This window comes from Dendropsophus ebraccatus, chromosome 11, assembly GCF_027789765.1.
Source record: "Dendropsophus ebraccatus isolate aDenEbr1 chromosome 11, aDenEbr1.pat, whole genome shotgun sequence".
In the NCBI taxonomy this organism is placed as follows: Eukaryota; Metazoa; Chordata; class Amphibia; order Anura; family Hylidae; genus Dendropsophus; species Dendropsophus ebraccatus.
Window position 1 is genome coordinate 46,322,497 of NC_091464.1, and position 17,719 is coordinate 46,340,215.

The window sequence follows — 17,719 nt, forward strand, 5'->3', positions numbered from 1 at the left end:
ACTTTGACGCAATGTGGACATATGTTGATGGTTGCTTTTTTGTGAAAGCTTCACTGGTGTGTTAAGTGACCAAAGTCACTGACATGGAATTTCGAAAAGACACTCTTTTGTCCCCCATCAAGTAGGAAGTGTGTGGACATGTTTAGCATGTATCTGGGGAGGCCCTCCAATCTACACACTAAACGTGTGGCGCAAACACAGTATGAACCCAGCTTTATTGCAGGTTTTCACTGTATAGAGTGTAGTTCTGGGTCTTAGTTTAATAAAGCATTGATTGCACTATATTACATTTATAGGATACAGAAAAGTACAATGCCTGGATATCCTACAATTACCCATCATTCCTTGATGTACTAGAAGAGTTTAGGTCGCTTGAAGTACCTACCACATTTCTGTTGACTCAGTTACCACCACTTAAGGCAAGGTACTACTCTATAAGCTCCTCGAATGACATGACGCCTGGAGAGGTTCACCTTACTGTTGCAGTTGTAAACTACAGAACCAAAGGTTAGTAACTTACCTGTCACGTTTTGAGATAATAAATAGCTTTAATTAAAACTTATTCAATAAATGCTGACATTTCCCAACAATATTTGTGGTTTTTGAAAATTTAAGGTTGTTAGTGAATAGGAATTCATTTGTTAACTTCCAGGGAAGGAAAACCAGTCCTGTTAGTGTAGCGGGTGAGGGTATTTTCACATGTATGGATTTTCTGTGGGTGTGTTGGTAATAGGAAAGTCAGAAACCACAATAAATCTGCAACATATCTGCACATGTGAACACATCCTGATACATATACTGTAATGTGACATGATGAGCCTTTGGATCTGGAATCATCACATAACCAGCACAGATTTTCAGCTCTTGGTAGAAAGCATATGAATTACAGCTCTCACATTGCCTTTTCAAGGTAGCTTTTCTATAAGGTCAACATCTCACTCCAACCAGGAGACCTAAAACATGATTTACACCTGCTCGTAAATGTTCCAAATATACACCTGCTAGAAGGTGAAGAATCAGTTCGACGGATGCAGGTTCGAGCGCCTGGCCGGATTCATGGATTCGCCTCTTAGTGAATCCTGCCGGGGAAAGGGCGCGGGGCCTAATATAAGAACAGCGTACTTGTACGCCGGTCTTCAAAAATCTCCCCCCCTTGAGTTTTACTTAAATTGACTATACCACCAGGCCCAGGCTGAAGCACTGGAGGCGGGCCGACCCACCCTTAGTGGGAAGAAACTCCAGCCCCTCCATGACGTGACTCCATTAGAATCAATGGAACCCTATCATAGAGGGGCTAGGGTTTCCTCCCACTAAGGGTGGCTCGGCCCACCTCCAGTGCTTCAGCCTGGGCCTGGTGGTACAGTCACTTTAAATAGGGATACAGTGAAGCATAAAAGAACATAGTAAATATGCAATGTGTAAACACAGGCAAAGGGGCCTTTTACACAAGAAGATTAATAGCCAAATTGCCTTGTGTAATAGACACAGCAGTAAGCTTACAAGCATGCACATGCCCATGTGTCAGCTTTCACAAAGCTTTTGCAGGACTAAAAAATCATCTTTAGTTTACAAAGGGGGATAAGTGTCCGTAAATGCACAAATGGTTCAGTCCCGCCTGCATGATAATTGAGCTGTGTAATGGCTAAGAGCCGATCTATGACATTGGTGCTTGTATCGGAGAACTGGTAAGGTTGTCTAAAAGGGCTTGTACGCTCTATAAAGAGTTAAATTACTAATATGAAAAAATATATAGTAGTACACTGCCGTTCTTATCATTTGATTAAAAATGTTCAATATTTGATTTGCCATTGTTTAAGGATTTTTTTTATTTATCTTATTTAAATTAATATATATTTTTTTTTTAGGAGGTCATGGTCCATTTCACCATGGGGTATGCAGTACATGGTTCAACACTATGAATCTAAATGATGTGGTTCCTTGTTTTATTCGGAGGTATGAGAAAAATAAAGGATAGTATGACTTAAGCTATGTTCCTGATGTAAAAATAAGGGCTTAAATAAGGTTTAATATGGTTTTATTTAAGGTATGACACTTTTCCTACAAAGCCTACTAACCAAATAAGACAGGAAGACATTTAGTTGAATTGAAGTACATGGTCAATGCAGTCAGTTTGTTAAAAAAACAAAAAACAAAAGAAGATAATTATTATAATATTAATTTTATTTAATATGTAGGAAAATAAATTGTCATTATGTAAAGTAAATAATGTAATTAAAATAGTCATTATCGTAGTAGGAAGAGCGCTAGTCCAAAAGATATCTATATAAAAAAAAACTCTTCCCATGTTCTACAAGTAAAATATATCAAAAAGCTATATAAAAGGTGAAAAACAAAATGAATGACAATGATTACAATAATCCATTTTATAACATATTTGTGACTTATATTCCTCTGTTTTTCAGCACAAACACCTTCAATCTACCAGCAAATCCCCTATCACCATGCATTCTGATAGGCCCTGGAACTGGAATATCTCCATTTAGAGCTTTCTGGCAGCAGAGGTTGTATGAGATACAGAAAGGTATGAAGACTAATTGTGACATGGATGCATTAGTGCAACATACAATGATTTATTTTCTTAAATGACCAAATCAAAAAAGAATTCATACTTTTATTATGAAAAACACACTTAAGTGCCAATAATGATGTCATAAAATTGCAATTTCAGGTAAGAAAGTTGGCTCTATGATTTTACTAACTGGCTGCCGGCAACCTAAAATTGATGAAATCTATAAAGAAGAGAAGGAATACATGAAAAGCAAAGGTGTTATACAAGATGTATTCACAGCTTACTCCAGGCAACCAGGACAAGCAAAGGTGAGATGTAGACAATGTCTTCCTGTTTTGTGCCAATCTTGCATATTTCCTAAAAAGTAGATGGGTCTTTGCAGGAGGGACATGCCCTACCGCTGCCGAACACATTTCCAATAATTCAAAAAACTGATGTAACTCATGGCAGAAATCCAAGACAGCTCCTGTTGAGGTAGATTATGGCTCATGAATGGTCAAAGATACTCTAGATTCCTTAAAGGGAAACTAACAGCAGGTTAGACGCATCCAACCTGCTATCATGTCCCCATAGTGGGAATGAAGGTAGTTTTTTAACCTTCATTATCATGAAGGTTTTAGGGGGAATTTGTACTTTATTTAATATTTTGAGGACTGCGTCTCTAAAAACAATTTGGGGCGTCAGAGTATTTTTTACTTTAGACTGGCATATAAACTGATGGGCTGTAAAAAATCCCTCCTTAGTCTGTGAACCCCATGTGTATTTTAGGGTCCCAAATGCTAGCAGTAATAGGGTTTTGACTTGTGAAGCATATTGGATTAATAGAGAGGTATCCAACCAGGACTCTCCTCCTAGACTGAGTGAGGAACCAATACAAAGAGCATAGGAGGAGATGGATGTCAGTTACTTACAAAAGACATTAATGGCAATACCAGCTGATGGCAGAAAAGGGTTATCAAGCCTTATAAAACCAATGACCAATAATAGTATGGTAAAGGGCTGTGGCGATCATGCCAGCACCACAGCCTCTTTAATGTTTACCAATGCTTGTAGTTGTATCACTGTATAATTAGTATACAGTAGTGGTGCATTATCCTATTCACGCTAAAGGGGAAACACTCCAGTAGCTTACACGGCCACTGCTAATAGTATGGTAATGTAGGTTAAGCCATGGCATTAATTGTAAGAGCAGTACCTTTTGGTGGGGGTTGCTGAGAGTCTTATGCCTGATGATCTGTTGTTGATGGCCTACAGCTTTTTACTATAATTGCAATTATTGAATAGAAAGGGAGGAAGACATCACACATAGAAGACATATAGTAAAGGTATCCCAGTGTGTAGTAAAAAAATATGATGCTGCTGGGGCTAGGAAAAATAGAATAAAATCCTATACTAACCTAGCCCTAACCCCCTACAGTTTCCATTAGTCTTCTTCAAGTCCCCCTACCTTCTTTCTACCTACTGCCTCCGAGACGAGTACTTGGTACACAACCTGCCACCTTAGCATTTGTCTCAGAAGCATAAAGAAGAAGGAACTGGCATAGGATAGGGACAGGAGCCGCAGGTAAGCAGCAGAGGACCAGAGCTAGTTAAGAATAGGTTTTATTCCCCATCCCCAGCAAGACCTTATTTTTGAAGGAAAGACTAGAGTCCTCTTTTCAGATCCACTTTGTATTCAGTAATTGCAAACTTGAACTTGTAAACACACCCTCAAGGTCCTGCAGTAGCACCACACTCGTCCCTCTACCCTGTAACAGCTCATCATAGGATTTAAAGTGACACTGTCACCCCCTTTGTGCATTCTGACATCTCTACACAGGTGTAAAGGGTAAATTTAGCGTTTTTCATACCTTAATTCGTATCATACGTCATGGTGCTTGTTCAAGTAAAAAGTGTCCTTTTATCAACTGCAGATTGTGTTAAGTGGGCGTGGCCTCACGGCATTAGCGCCACTCAGCCCCACCCACAACTGCACCGTTGGCCCCGGGGGTGGGGCCTAGACCTTTTGGCCAGCCTGTTCCAATGGCTGGCGAGGGGGCAGGGCTAAGTGGCGTTAATGCCGTGAGGCCCCACCCACTTAACACAATCTGCAGTTGATAAAAGATGACTTTTTACTTGAACAAGCACCATGACGTATGATATAAAACAAGGTATGAAAACCACTAAATTTACCCTTCACACCTGTGTAGAGATGTAAGGAGGTGACAGTGTCACTTTAAGTTTTATCAGATATTTTCATTATTTTTGTGCTTTTATATACCATTGTTTAAGAGTTGTGAACTTAAGGGGTCAATCACTAAGGATCTGGCTGCAGGAACCCCACTATGAATATAGAAGTACTGTAATACGCCTACATGGCTGCCTCTCCATTCAACATCAATAGGACTGATGAAAATATCCCAGTACAGCACTTACGTATCAATGGCTGTCCCATAGACAGTGAAGTGATCATGCAAGGGCACTAGTGCACCATTCCATTGTTGAGGACCACTTTCTCTTGCTTGGTGAAATGGGGTTTAGTGGTTGGACTCCAAGCAATCATATTTACAACTTACTCTGTAGATAATTTACAGATTCTGTTAATGGGCACCCCTTTGAGCCATTTGTATTCATGTGAGAAACTGTACAAATTATGTTTTTAATAAAAAATTACCCCTCTGTCCATTATCTACAGACATACGTTCAGCACATTCTGGATAATAACCTTGATGATGAATTGTTCAGGACTCTGTTTGGAGAAGAAGGCCACGTGTATGTGTGTGGACATATCGAGATGGCCAGGGATGTGGCTACTACAATTAAACTGATTATTGCACGGAAGATGAATCTGAATGATGAGGAAGTGGAACAATCTCTGACCCAGTTAAAGGTATATTATATATTAATGGGCCAGTTGTAGCCTGTTCGCTGTGTATGCATCCCCTCATGTAACCACTGCTTAGAACACATCCTAACAGCTTGCTCAGAATGGCCTAGATGGCAGGCAGTTTGTTAAAATGACCACCTTTTTTCTTTTTGTCCAGTGATGCACCACCTGTGTGTTGTTGTAGAGACATGTCCAGCAATTAACAATCCTTCAGCCAAATGTACACTACCCAAAAGTAGCCTCTGGGACTCACTTGGCAAGCAATGTCATGCCCTTTTGTGGCAAGACCCATTGTCTAATCAAACCACACCTCTAACATTTACATATCTGCATGAGACATAATTTCATGGCGATTTTGGCAGAAGGAAATGCTTCTGAAGTATCTAACAATGCCACTCCACTTTTTTTACAGAATGAAATGCGTTATCATGAAGATATTTTTGGAACAGTCTGGAAGTCACAGCAGCCCCCGAAAAAACTCTAACTTCCGGAGACATCATATTGCTGTTGTGCATCGCTCTCAGTATTCTTCAGTATTTTGGAATATTACAGTAAGGATCACAGTAACATTTCTGTATATCCATACATGAAGATATATCAAGGAACTGACTCAAATACAGAAGACAAATTCTTTTGGAACTGTATTAAAACAGGGCAGATTGATTACAGTGGCTCATGCTTTATCCCAACTTTAGTACATTTGCCCCCAAAAATCTCCTTTATGGACAGTATTGTAGATTGGAAGAAAGTACGGAACAAAGGAAAGTTTCTCAGAATGCTTTCATATCTTGCCTGCCACAGAGTAATATAAGCACTTTCACTCATTTCTATAGACAGTATTGTACTTTCTGTTAGTTTGCTTAAATGCATTATAAATAGAGGGAGCAAGCCGGGTTCGGGTTCGAGTCGATCCGAACCCGAACGTTCGGCATTTGATTAGCTGGGGCTGCTGAACTTGGACAAAGCTCTAAGGTTGTCTGGAAAACATGGATACAGCCAATGACTATATCCATGTTTTCCACATAGCCTTAGGGTTTTATCCAAGTTCAGCAGCCACCGCTAATCAAATGCCGAAAGTTCGGGTTTAGATCGACTCGAGCATGCTCCAGGTTCGCTCATCTCTAATTATAAAACATTTCACTGTAGCAACAGAATAGACTAGAGCTACAGATCAATGGTTTCCAATAGTTCTTAATCAAAGAGGAGGACTATTGTCTTTTATAATAATAATTGAGCCATGATCTAACGGCTAACGAAGATCTGGAAACCTCCTCGACACTTGTGTGTGTTACCTCTTAGGTTCTTTAATTTTTGTAATACATTGCGCAAAGTTAGATTTTTAAATTGGCAACACTACAGTATATATTATATATTGTATTTATGTTGTTTAATATTATATTTTTTGTAGTTAGGTGGACAACATTGTAGAAATCTTTGTTTCATATAAGTTTTGTTTTAAATTAAGGCTTGCAGGTTTTTCTTTCTTTTGTACCTTTTGGTACCTCAGATTTTTATCATTGTTTTATTTAAGAAAATGGATAGCAAATGGTGCCTTATGGGGTGATATATGGTGCCTCTGGGTTTGCATGGGACCAAAGAAAAAAAAAAAAATACTATATATATACACCTGTAATAAATACTAAAGGGAATATATTAGCTGTATTTGCTGCAAAGAGTTGCAGACATTCTTGAATAGCTGTCAGGGTTTCCTGAAGCCAATCATGGTTGCCAAATATAAATGTCCTTTTTATTTCTTAGCCAAGTGTCCAGGTGGTGGAGCTGCTCAAGTGCCACAGCTTGGCCTCCTCTCTTGCCCTGATTTCTGATGCACACACTGATAGAGGCCCTGGCTTACAATCAAGGGAGTGCTGGGAGTTGAGGGTGAGCAAGGAGTGCCAGTGAGCTCTTGAGTGGCACTTGAGCTGCTCAGCCCCACCTCCTTGACTGAGAAATAAAAAGGGACTTTTCATAAGTTAAACAACCACTGTCAGCTCCAGGACAGGTTCAGTTTGGTTTTATTCAATAACAAAGATATGCTGCCACAACCAGGGAAAGCGATTGGTTACTCTTGGGCACAACCACTATAGCAAAAAAATAGGGGGACACACAGACGGGAGGTGCTCAGCTAGCGGGAAAATGTCCATTATCCACTTCATTTGTAGAGAATAATATGAGCTATTCTTCTCTTTAATTAAAGTCAGTTTGGTTCTATACCTTAACAGCTACCCAACAAGTCTGCAGCTTTTAGCATCCAGTACAGATGACAGATTCCCTTTAAGGTACTTTAGCTACATATATATCTATTGTGTCTATTGTGAGAAGATGAACCCAGCTTTGTCTGTTTGTGTATGTATACAATACATCTCTGGGTACCAAACCAATTTGTTTGGTAGTGCCTAAAATATATGGTTGGTAGCTGCCTGGCTGGTCCAGAGGCTCAACTAACCATCTCATATTCCTTAGCTGACAACCAGATTTAACTTATATCATTTAACTCAATTCTCATTTTACTGTATCTGAATTTTCTCAGAGTCCATATTAATATATTTAAATAATTATTTGTAATGCTCTTTATTGTATGTTTCTATATTTGTAGAAGATGCTTTTTAAAAATCAGTTTACCCAGTATGATAAATGAATAAAAGGAATAAAGATAATGTAAAATATATGTACAGAATTCTGTTCCCTATTTTTGTGTAATAAAATGCAAAGGTACAACAGTATTCTTAAAGGGGTTATCCAGCGCTACAAAAACATGGCCACTTTTCCCCTTACTGTTGTCTCCAGTTCAGGTGTGGTTTGCAATTATACTCCATTTACTTTAATGGAACTGAGTTTCAAAACCCCACCCAAACTGGAGACAACAGTAGGGGGAAAGTGGCCATGTTTTTGTAGCGCTGGATAACCCCTTTAAAATTCTATATCTCCAGTGTTAAATAAAAGCTAACATATGTACTGTATTTGGTAAGGGCAGCCTATGGAAGGTGTCATCCCAAGATAAAAAAACTTACTAATATAATGTAAGTACTGGCTCTAGCATGCTTTTGCATGTTTCACTGCTAACAGGAAAGAACTACAAAATGTTTATTGTCTCCAGCTCCCTGACTCCTCACTCTGTTCCAAGACAATGCATCATATTCATACAAGAGGCTTTGCTGGATCTTGTCTCTAAGCTCTGTAACCATCTCGGACCAACCATCACCATCTCTCCATTAAATACAGATACATATATATCTTTATATGAGCATTGCCAAGGCAGAGGAGCAGACAGGGAATGAATGCAAATAATACAAAAAAGTTCTGTGTGTCAATACCTATATCTCAACGGTCTCATCATAGTCTTCCCCATATATGGGAGAAGATTAGGCAGGGTAGAAGGATAGTGATAAACAGTTGAGGGAGAACAACTGCTCAACCAGGAAGTATAACCATACAATATGGGACTAAAACCCCCAAAACAAATGGATATTCAGACAGGTAAGCTATGCTAAATACTTCTGCAGCATGTTTATTTTCTTGCTTTTAACATTGTTTAGAAGTTCAGAGATCAGATGCTCTGCACAGATTTATACAGTTATTGCATAGAATGGACCATGGACACTAGGAAGTCCTTCTGCAATATCTCTAAACTGAAAGAACATTCACTGAGGTAATGCAAGTCTACTGAAAAATTGTCCATCAATTCTCCCTAATTATATCTGTATTCAAAATTGCAACTACACTTTATTTATCTGGGACAAATCTCCTTCAGTATGTAAAATACGTAATGCAAAAAAACTGCATCCTGATTTATACAGTATGCCAATGGGAGACTCCTGACCAGTGTTTCATGGATAGAAATCTATTAGCATTGTTCTGTACGTGTTTTCCTTATATTACGCCCAGTGACTGAGCCATATCTGCAGGCCTAACTAATATGCATGCCAACATTCACTACTATGTCAGTTTTCATAGCATTTATAGGCACTTGCAAAAAAACCTGAGACACCTGGCCATACAATAAGCATTGTTGTTCTGGATGGGAGAGCACATTCTGGAAGTGTTCTGGGCAATGGTCTCAGAAGGAAGTATCCTATAACAGCTGAGAAGCCAAGGGCAGGTGGCAAATTATTGAAACAGTAGAGAATTCTTGTATGGGAAAAGCCCTCTTAAGAAGCCCAATTAAGAAGAGCATCAGACAAACGATTAACTCATCAAGTCGCAGCATAATAATAACATTAATAATGTAAAATAAACCTAAAATCAACCAGAAAATTCAGCCGACAAAATGGGAGAAGGCACTGCTGTCCTGCGGTCCTGTCCGTCACTGATCCAGGCCCTTTTGAGGTTCAGTCAGCTATACTTTGTTAAAAGAAACTACAGCCAGTTTTAGGATTATTGTGACTCTCCGTTCATTTTATTGTTTATGTTATAATTAGTGTTGCATTGTCAGAGATATTGTGCAGCCATTTGACATTGCGTGTGGGCGCAGTTTAGCCTGCACGTAAAGATCATGTCCACCCCATGTGGAATGTAAGAAAATGAGCGGCAGCGTGATTCTATTACAGCTGTGGTCAGTGCAGCAGGGTCCTGGTATGATCTTTGCATTCATTTCAATAGGTGCTTCAGAGTGGGACCGTGTAGAAAAAAGTGCCATGGTACTTTCTCCACATATTTCCCCATCTCCTGCATAGTATTGATAGATAAATTGTCACAGATTAATCAACTTATATGATGACAACGTACCAGATTTATCAATTAGCTTTCTGCACATAGCAACCAAACACAGCTCAGGTTTCATTTTTACAGAGCTTGTTGCATGTGAAACATTGGTGTTACTAAATTCCTACTTAAATGCCTACATAAGTAATCAGAGACATACAAACATACAAAAGAGGCGTATAGAATTACCTGTATTCTGTATTATAGCTCTGTACAACTCAGTGGTAATGCGCACCATAATACAGTATGTTCATGTGCATTAGATGTATATTTAGGCTATGTTCCCACACAGTATTTTTGCTCAGTATTTTGCAACCAAAACCAGGAGTGGATTGAAAACACAGAAGGGCTCTGTTCCCACGCTGTTGAAATCTAGTGGATGGCCGCCATTTAATGGCAAATATCATCAGGAAATCACCTATTGTTTATAATTTTATTATTCACGATGCATGCTTACCAGGAGACAATGCTTTGTTATGCAACAATTCAGGTCAGTATAATGTCATTGTGTTGTTGCAGAGGTTTTGGTGCTGTGTGACAGGAGAGCTGATCATGGCACGGAGAGAGCATGAACCACAGTTTGACAGGAAGGGAACCACCTTGTGGCCATATAAAACATTGAAACTGTCTCAGTTGCCCCTAGCAACCAGATTCCACTTCTTATTGCTCACAAATTCTTTGGTAAATGAAGGTGGAATCTGATTGGTTGCTAGGGGCAACTGAGCCAGTTTCACTTTACACCATGTCTGATAAATCTCCCCCTTAGTTTTTATGTTCAACAAATATTTTTAGGAATTTTTGGTGTTTTTTTTTTTTAACTAAAATAATCTTAAAATATTGCAGTTTGCATCACTGCATGTTGGGCACTAGGCTTAAAACTAAGCTGAGACTCCCTGTTCTGTCTGTAATAAGCAGGGGGTTACTGGAAATTGATCGGTACAGAATTAGGCTATGTTCACACAACATAAGAGAAGAGATGATTTTTGGCGCCGCAGAGTTCTGATGCGGGAGCATCCGTGTGCGCCCGCATCAGAACTCCCCACAGCATACTATGGAGCGAGCAGCGGCCGCAGAACACTGACATGTCAGTTGTTTGCGGCTCCGCTAGGGATCCTGGCCGGAGTGTATACTATTTGTATACGCTCCAGGTGGGATCCCATAGGCGGCAAGGTAACGTATATTTTTGTAATAATCACGGCCGTTGTACAACGGCCATGGTTTTATGAAAATATACATTGTGTCAACATAGCCTTACAAGGTAAGGTGACACCAGTAGATGGTAAAGACAAGAGATGATGCTCACAGCTCAGTCTCTCCCTCCTGTTTAGAATGACCTCTGCACAGGTCACAGAGGTTACAAAGCATGTTTACATATGCATCCCGCAGAAAGAATTGGGTCTGGAGATGTTCATTGTGTCTATGAGGTTTGTCATAAAACATGTCTCTAAACGCTGTTGAAGGCAGTTCAGGCAAAATACCCCCATAATAATGTACTAAAAATAAAATTAAATCACAATCAAAAAATAGAAACTGATGAGAAAAAAAAAACATTATCAGTAGCTGGCTCAAGAGTGAAAACAAATCTAGGTGATGAACTCCCTTTAAAGGGGTTGTGTAATAAAACAAAGTTGGTAAAATCAGGTGCGTACCACATAAATATGTGTAAAGGAGAACAAACATGCTGTTTTTAGTAAAAGTAAATTTCATCCCTGTACAGTTTTTCGGCCAGTGGATTTAATTACTCTCTGGTTTCCTCTCTGAACTGTAAACCTGCTGTTGCCATGCAAACGTGCACACACATTCACACAATCCTCCTTGCTTGCAGGCTCAATGGAGAACAACTGCAAGTACTTTGTGGAGATTGCAGTTGAACTGATCATTGCTTTACCCCATCTTTGTGTGTCATAACCAAGGGCAACAAGTTATCAAAACAAAGCAGACACATGGGAGATTAGTAAGTCTATATCTCTCCAACAGTACAGTTTCAGAAATGCTTGTACATTTAAAATGGGTTCAATTTCACATAATGAATCAGATTAGACCTAGTTCTCTAGTTTTAATCCCTTTAAAATGTACTTTTTTTTCTTTGTTATCATGGAAAACACAGCACTTCCTGTGTTCGGACTCTATGGGTATGTTCACACTGAGTAAATCACTCTCCACCACGGAATACCGCCTACCTCAGTGTGCCATAGCCTGTCTATAGGAGAGCTTGCCCGTCTCTGCTCAAAGATTTGTCATGTCAACTCCTCGAGCAGGGAGCGGCGGCAGCAGTGGCGCGCAAGATCTCCTATAGACAGACTATGGCACACTGAAGGAGGCGGGAATCCACGACCGAGAGTTCGGCTGTGGAATTCTGTCTGATTTACCTAAGCGTGAACATATCCAAAGAGTCTAAACACAGGAAGTCAAGTGTTTTCAAGGTCATCTGAGCACTCACAGAGAAGGAAGTCATGTGATTGATGGACACATTGAGCTGTGACTCTCTGTACTGGCCGGAAGTCATGTGTTTAGCATGATAACATAAAAAAAAAAAAAAAAAATTAGAATGTGTATTGCGAACTTGCTTTATATCACATCCATTATTGATTTAGATTTTGAAAATTATAACTACAGGTACACTTTAATCATACAGGTATTATTTGGTAAAATAATCTGCTTTAAATGAAGATGTCATAATATCAATAATTTATTCTAGATAGTGGCTGTAGGTGCAGACTGCCTTGTCCTCAGAGAAGAAATATTTGACATACCATCTAGCTAATGAGAAAAGGACATAGATACAGAGCAGTATATTGGAGCCCTCTGATCTTCAGACAGCTGAATATTTGCACCTGGTCATGTAGCACACCTGTGAGCACATCTTTCTTTAAGATTCTTGAAAGCTAGTTTTGTGTATCTCCTTTTCAGATTTCCCTTGACTTCCATGTCAAAAATGTGTCTATTGGTGTCATAAGTTCAACAACTTTACACTAATGGAATGTGTGTAAAGTTAATGAAATAGCCATTTTACTTACAAGATGGAGCACTCAGGGCATATTTAAAATCTCCCCTCCTTTATTAAATCTCTCCTGCACGTACACATCTGAAACGGTTACGCATCCAGAGAAGAATAATATGTTGGCGCTACTCTTGTACTCAAGATATAAAAGAAGGGGTATCTAGAAGAAGATAGATTTATGGTGCGTTCACACCCACAGGATCTGCAGCTGATTTTCTGCAGCAGATTTCATTTAAATAACTGAACACAGCATCAAATCTGCTGCAGATCGGCTGCAGATCCTGTAGGTGTGAACGCACCCTTAGGGAGAAATTTTAATTTCCACAGTGTACAACATGTTTTTCCAACAGAAAAGGTTTTTCTTCAGGTTCATTTGAAATAGTGAGAAGTGACAGCAATGTACACAATAGCGGAGTCAGTTTGCAGGGTCCAAATTGCATGAAAAAAGTATGCATAAAAAGTTTCCCCTATCAAATACACATGGACTAAGGTGTGTGGACACTTGACTGTGACAGCCGTCAAGTGTGCACACACTGTTGGACCTCCCATTTCTGTTGGACCTAATGGACCCTTTTGCAACTTAAAGGGAACCAATCACACACAAATTGGCCATAAAGATAAGGAAACGTGCTGGTACATCAGCCAGCACGCTTCCTAACCATCCCCCTGTCCCCTCCGTCCCATGAACATTCAGCCCGCAAAGTTAGTTTAATAGTGTCCCGCGCTGTATGCAAATTACCATGTAAGTAGTCAAGGTGGGCGGGCGGCTGGTCAAGTAGTCCCGGTGGGCGGGGGCTTCGTCATGTAGTCACAGGCTCCTGGGCCGCCTCCGGTGCTGTAATCACGCCCCTCCGGGCGTGTTGTAAAGCGGCTCCTGGTGACGTCACTCGGTGGGGCCGGCATTGCACGTCGGCCACGCCGACGTCTTTACTAAGCTGCGCATGCGCAGTGCAGCCTGAGAAGACTCTGCTGTACTGCGCTTGCGCGGCGTAGTATAGCAGCGGCTTCACCCACTGTACTGCGCACGCGCAGCTTAGTAAAGATGTCGGCGTGGCCGACGTGCAATGCCGGCCCCCCGAGTGACGTCACCAGGAGCCGCTTTACAACACGCCCGGAGGGCGTTTGGTCCTAAAAACAACAACTTTTAAACTTGCAGCTCTGTGCCCTATGGGCGTGGCTTAGAATATCTGTGCCCTTAACGATCCAGCCCATGTTCAGTATTCACACAGCTGAGGAATAGGAGACAATCTGCCTGGAGCATTCCTAATGATGAGGAGGGCGGGGAGGCGGGACAGAGAGGTTGTGCCAGCCTAATGCATACACAACCTAGGCCACTCTCATAGGGCACAGGGCTGCCAGTTTAAAGGTTGATTTTTTAGGACAATAACTGCATCACCTGCTGAACAGACCGCCGGCAGGGCCGATTCTAGCTTTTCTGCCGCCTGAGGCGAAAACTGACGAAGCGCAATAGTCAGGGAGAGAAGATCCAGGACAGGCACAGTGCATTACCGCAGTGTGTATGGGACAGCACTATAGATAACAGTGTGCTCTGTGCGGTGACCAGATTTTTTAACTGTTTGAGCCACTATGGGCCCCTTGGGAGCTTCAAAACAAACAACAATCTACAACTGCTGACCTCTGACCTCAGGAGTCGGAGAAGAGCCATAAAACGGGCTGCTCTGTTAACTCTTTCAGTACTGCAGAATGTAGAGTATTACTGTGCATCATTTACATTCTGCTATACAAGAAGAGTTAACAGCAGAGCAGAACATTACTTTTATGCCTCTTCTCCTGCTCTTGCACTGTGCTGAGGTCAGCTCGGAGGTCGGCAGTGCAGAGAAGACATAATATAGCGTGCCCGCTGCTAACTTTTTCTTTTCTACGGTGTGTAAGTGATGCAGAGTATAATAACTCTGCATTATTGAAGGGGTTAACAGCAAGAGACACTATATCTATGTCTTATGTGGTGTGAATACCTGTGAATATGAGGCTTCCAGAGCCTCCTCAGCGCTTCTCATGAGGCAACTAACAGGAAACACGGCTGGGCACTGAGCCCTAACTAGTTGTAATGATAAGGACACAGGACGCTGATGCCGCCCCCCTCAAGGGCTGTGTTATCTGCCGCCTGAGGCGAACACTTCACCTCGCCTCATGGCAGATACGGGCCTGACCGCAGGAATGATCTTGGATTAAAAGCAGCTATCTGAAGGTGGTTTGACGGTGAAGGTGGTTTGTGTGTACAGTGTCGCTTTAAGGGTAGGGCTTTATGCAGTTTATTTAGGCTCATGCTCAGCAAACCCGTCAAATCATACTTTCATGGACTTCAGGCTTCACAGCACAGGGGCAGTGCTATGTAGAAACTAGACAGGGTCTTAGTTGGTAGTATACAAATGTCTGAAATTTATCTGGATGCTGTAGCACTAACATTACCCTTCACTGAAAATAGGAGGCCTACCCAATGCCTGAAGAACAAACCATACCTCCACCAAATTTTACAATATACTATGTATTCTTTTAGATAACGTTCTCCAGGCATAATCCAAACCAAGTTTCCAAACTCAATAATTCGGAGATGATTGGTGTCCACATACATTTGACCATAGATATTCAGTTTTATATGAATACAGTGGTTCCTTAAATAAGCATAATTTGTTCTGGGACTGTGCTTGTGATCCAAATCCACTCTTAAACCAAAGCAAATTTTCCCATAAGAAATCATAAAAATGCTGAAAATTGGTTCCCCATCCCCAAAATAAGGATTTTATATTCCGAATAACATGTAAAACTAATGAAACAAACATTTAGAAGCACCTGAATTTTTCATATTATAAGTTACTGTACATTATAGCAATCATCACGTGGATTATAATGTATAGTAAGTGCATAAACCTGGAAAACAGCATCAGTTTGTAAATACAGGATGGAATTGCAGATCCCCATAATGCAGTAGTGTAGTACAACAGGCTAGAATAGAGAAGCAGGGCTGCTGTCAGAGGTCTGTGTGGTCACATGACAGCAATGGGGAAAGGTGTTCAGTATGGACCAATCAGGAAGTGAGAATCACAGAGCTGTGTGGGAGGACAGTGACAGAAACTTTTCTATACATCAGTATGTATAGCTGAGTGTAAGTGCAGGCACATTATAGCAGCAGTGTGTATAGCTGAGTGTAAGTGCAGGCACATTATAGCAGCAGTGTGTATAGCTGAGTGTAAGTGCAGGCACATTATAACAGGAATAGAGAGGATGGGAAACACAAGGGCTGACAGAGATTGCAGGGAGCATAAAAGAAGGAGCAGGGCATATGTGAGCACATAAATACAGCACTCTCTGCTTACAGTACACAAGACATCTCATAGTGGTGACAAGGTGATTTTTAACATACTCACTACTGTTACTGAGCCCTAAGAGGCCTCTCTTTAGTGCACAGCTAGTTCTCTTTCTATTTCGGGGCGGTTGGGGAAGGGAATCGGAGATGGTCTGTTTGCCAGTAGTACAAATATATGATCTTTGGGTGCGGAACCATAATAAAATAAACTTACCCATCACTGTGCTACCGCTGTGCTGCTTCTAAGTCTAACGGCCATTAGCTGTTATTTTTGGCTAGCATCCGAGTACATCACTTACCCAGCTTCTCCACCTTCAGTCATGGCCTGGCTAAAGCCGCCCCAGTCACTGATCTGGCAGAGCGAGCAATCGATCATCTGGGTACGTGAGGGGTGGCTGTCAGCTGGACCCGGAAGTGGTGCTACATGGCGCAAAGATAGGCAAGTATACTTTGCTTATTATGCTCCTGCACTCCCCTGGCTTCTTGTGATTTTATAGTTTAGTTTGACTTTTCCTTTAACTTATCTTTCTTAACTTGGTAAGTGCAACTATCCATTTTTTGTTGTTGTTATCTTAATGACTTCCTCATCTTTTTCTTCATCTTTGGACTGTAGAATTCATCAATGTAGGATTCATCCTTTTCACCAGATGAATCCAGGGACCAGATGCCATGCGATAATGGGAAATTCTATTTAACTAAAATAAAGTTCAAAGATTTGCAGCATTACTGCAAGAATTAGCACATCTTTGTATTGTATAATGCCATTATTTTTGGCCTGCCTAGGAAATCGGATGATTTCCTAGTGGTGGTCCGCTCCAGGACACTCAGCAATGTCCCGGCACCAATCCCCCCGGTGGCTCTGATCTCTCTCCCTCCAGCAGCAGCTCACCCGCGGTACCTGCATACTTTGTGGGTGATGCTGCTGGAAAGGAAGAGAAGTCATGGCCGTTCGTATCAGCCGGCGACCATGGGAGGCGGCGGAACTGACATCCGCTGGACCCCACTCAGCTCTCCATAATACCCCGACTTCCCTTCCCTCCCGGAGTGCACTCTGAGTATAGCAGCAGCCGCCCTCCCACTGGCTCAACATCGGGCGATGGTTCCCGGAAGGAGGGTGCTATGCGTCCTCGGTGTCAGGGGCGCAATCGCCGCATAGCACCCGCACCCTCCTTCCGGGAACCATCGCCCGATGCTGAGCCAAGGGGAGGGTGGGCGGCTACTATACTCAGAGTGCGCTCCGGGAGGGAAGGGGAGTCCGGGTATTATGGAGAGCTGAGCGGGGTCCGGCGGATGTCA

The 17,719-nt window shown here is 41.4% G+C and overlaps 1 protein-coding gene across 3 annotated transcripts in view; it reads left to right on the forward strand.

Annotated features, from left to right (window-relative positions):
• NOS2 (nitric oxide synthase 2) overlaps positions 1 to 7,959 on the forward strand; it is a 41,336-nt gene extending 33,377 nt beyond the window's left edge. The window contains exons 21-27 of one of the 3 annotated variants that reach the window (XR_011358935.1): positions 297 to 507; positions 1,866 to 1,953; positions 2,424 to 2,542; positions 2,690 to 2,838; positions 5,205 to 5,399; positions 5,809 to 5,947; positions 7,619 to 7,959. Coding sequence is in view for 2 of the 3 variants with exons in the window: in XM_069946173.1 (XP_069802274.1) it covers positions 297 to 507; positions 1,866 to 1,953; positions 2,424 to 2,542; positions 2,690 to 2,838; positions 5,205 to 5,399; positions 5,809 to 5,880 (834 nt within the window). In the remaining variant the exon portion in view is untranslated. Of the gene's footprint in view, positions 1 to 296; positions 508 to 1,865; positions 1,954 to 2,423; positions 2,543 to 2,689; positions 2,839 to 5,204; positions 5,400 to 5,808; positions 6,362 to 7,618 lie in introns of those variants that run through there. The other 2 variants (XM_069946173.1, XM_069946174.1) reach the window with 2 other exon arrangements.
• The last annotated feature ends 9,760 nt before the right edge of the window (positions 7,960 to 17,719 follow it).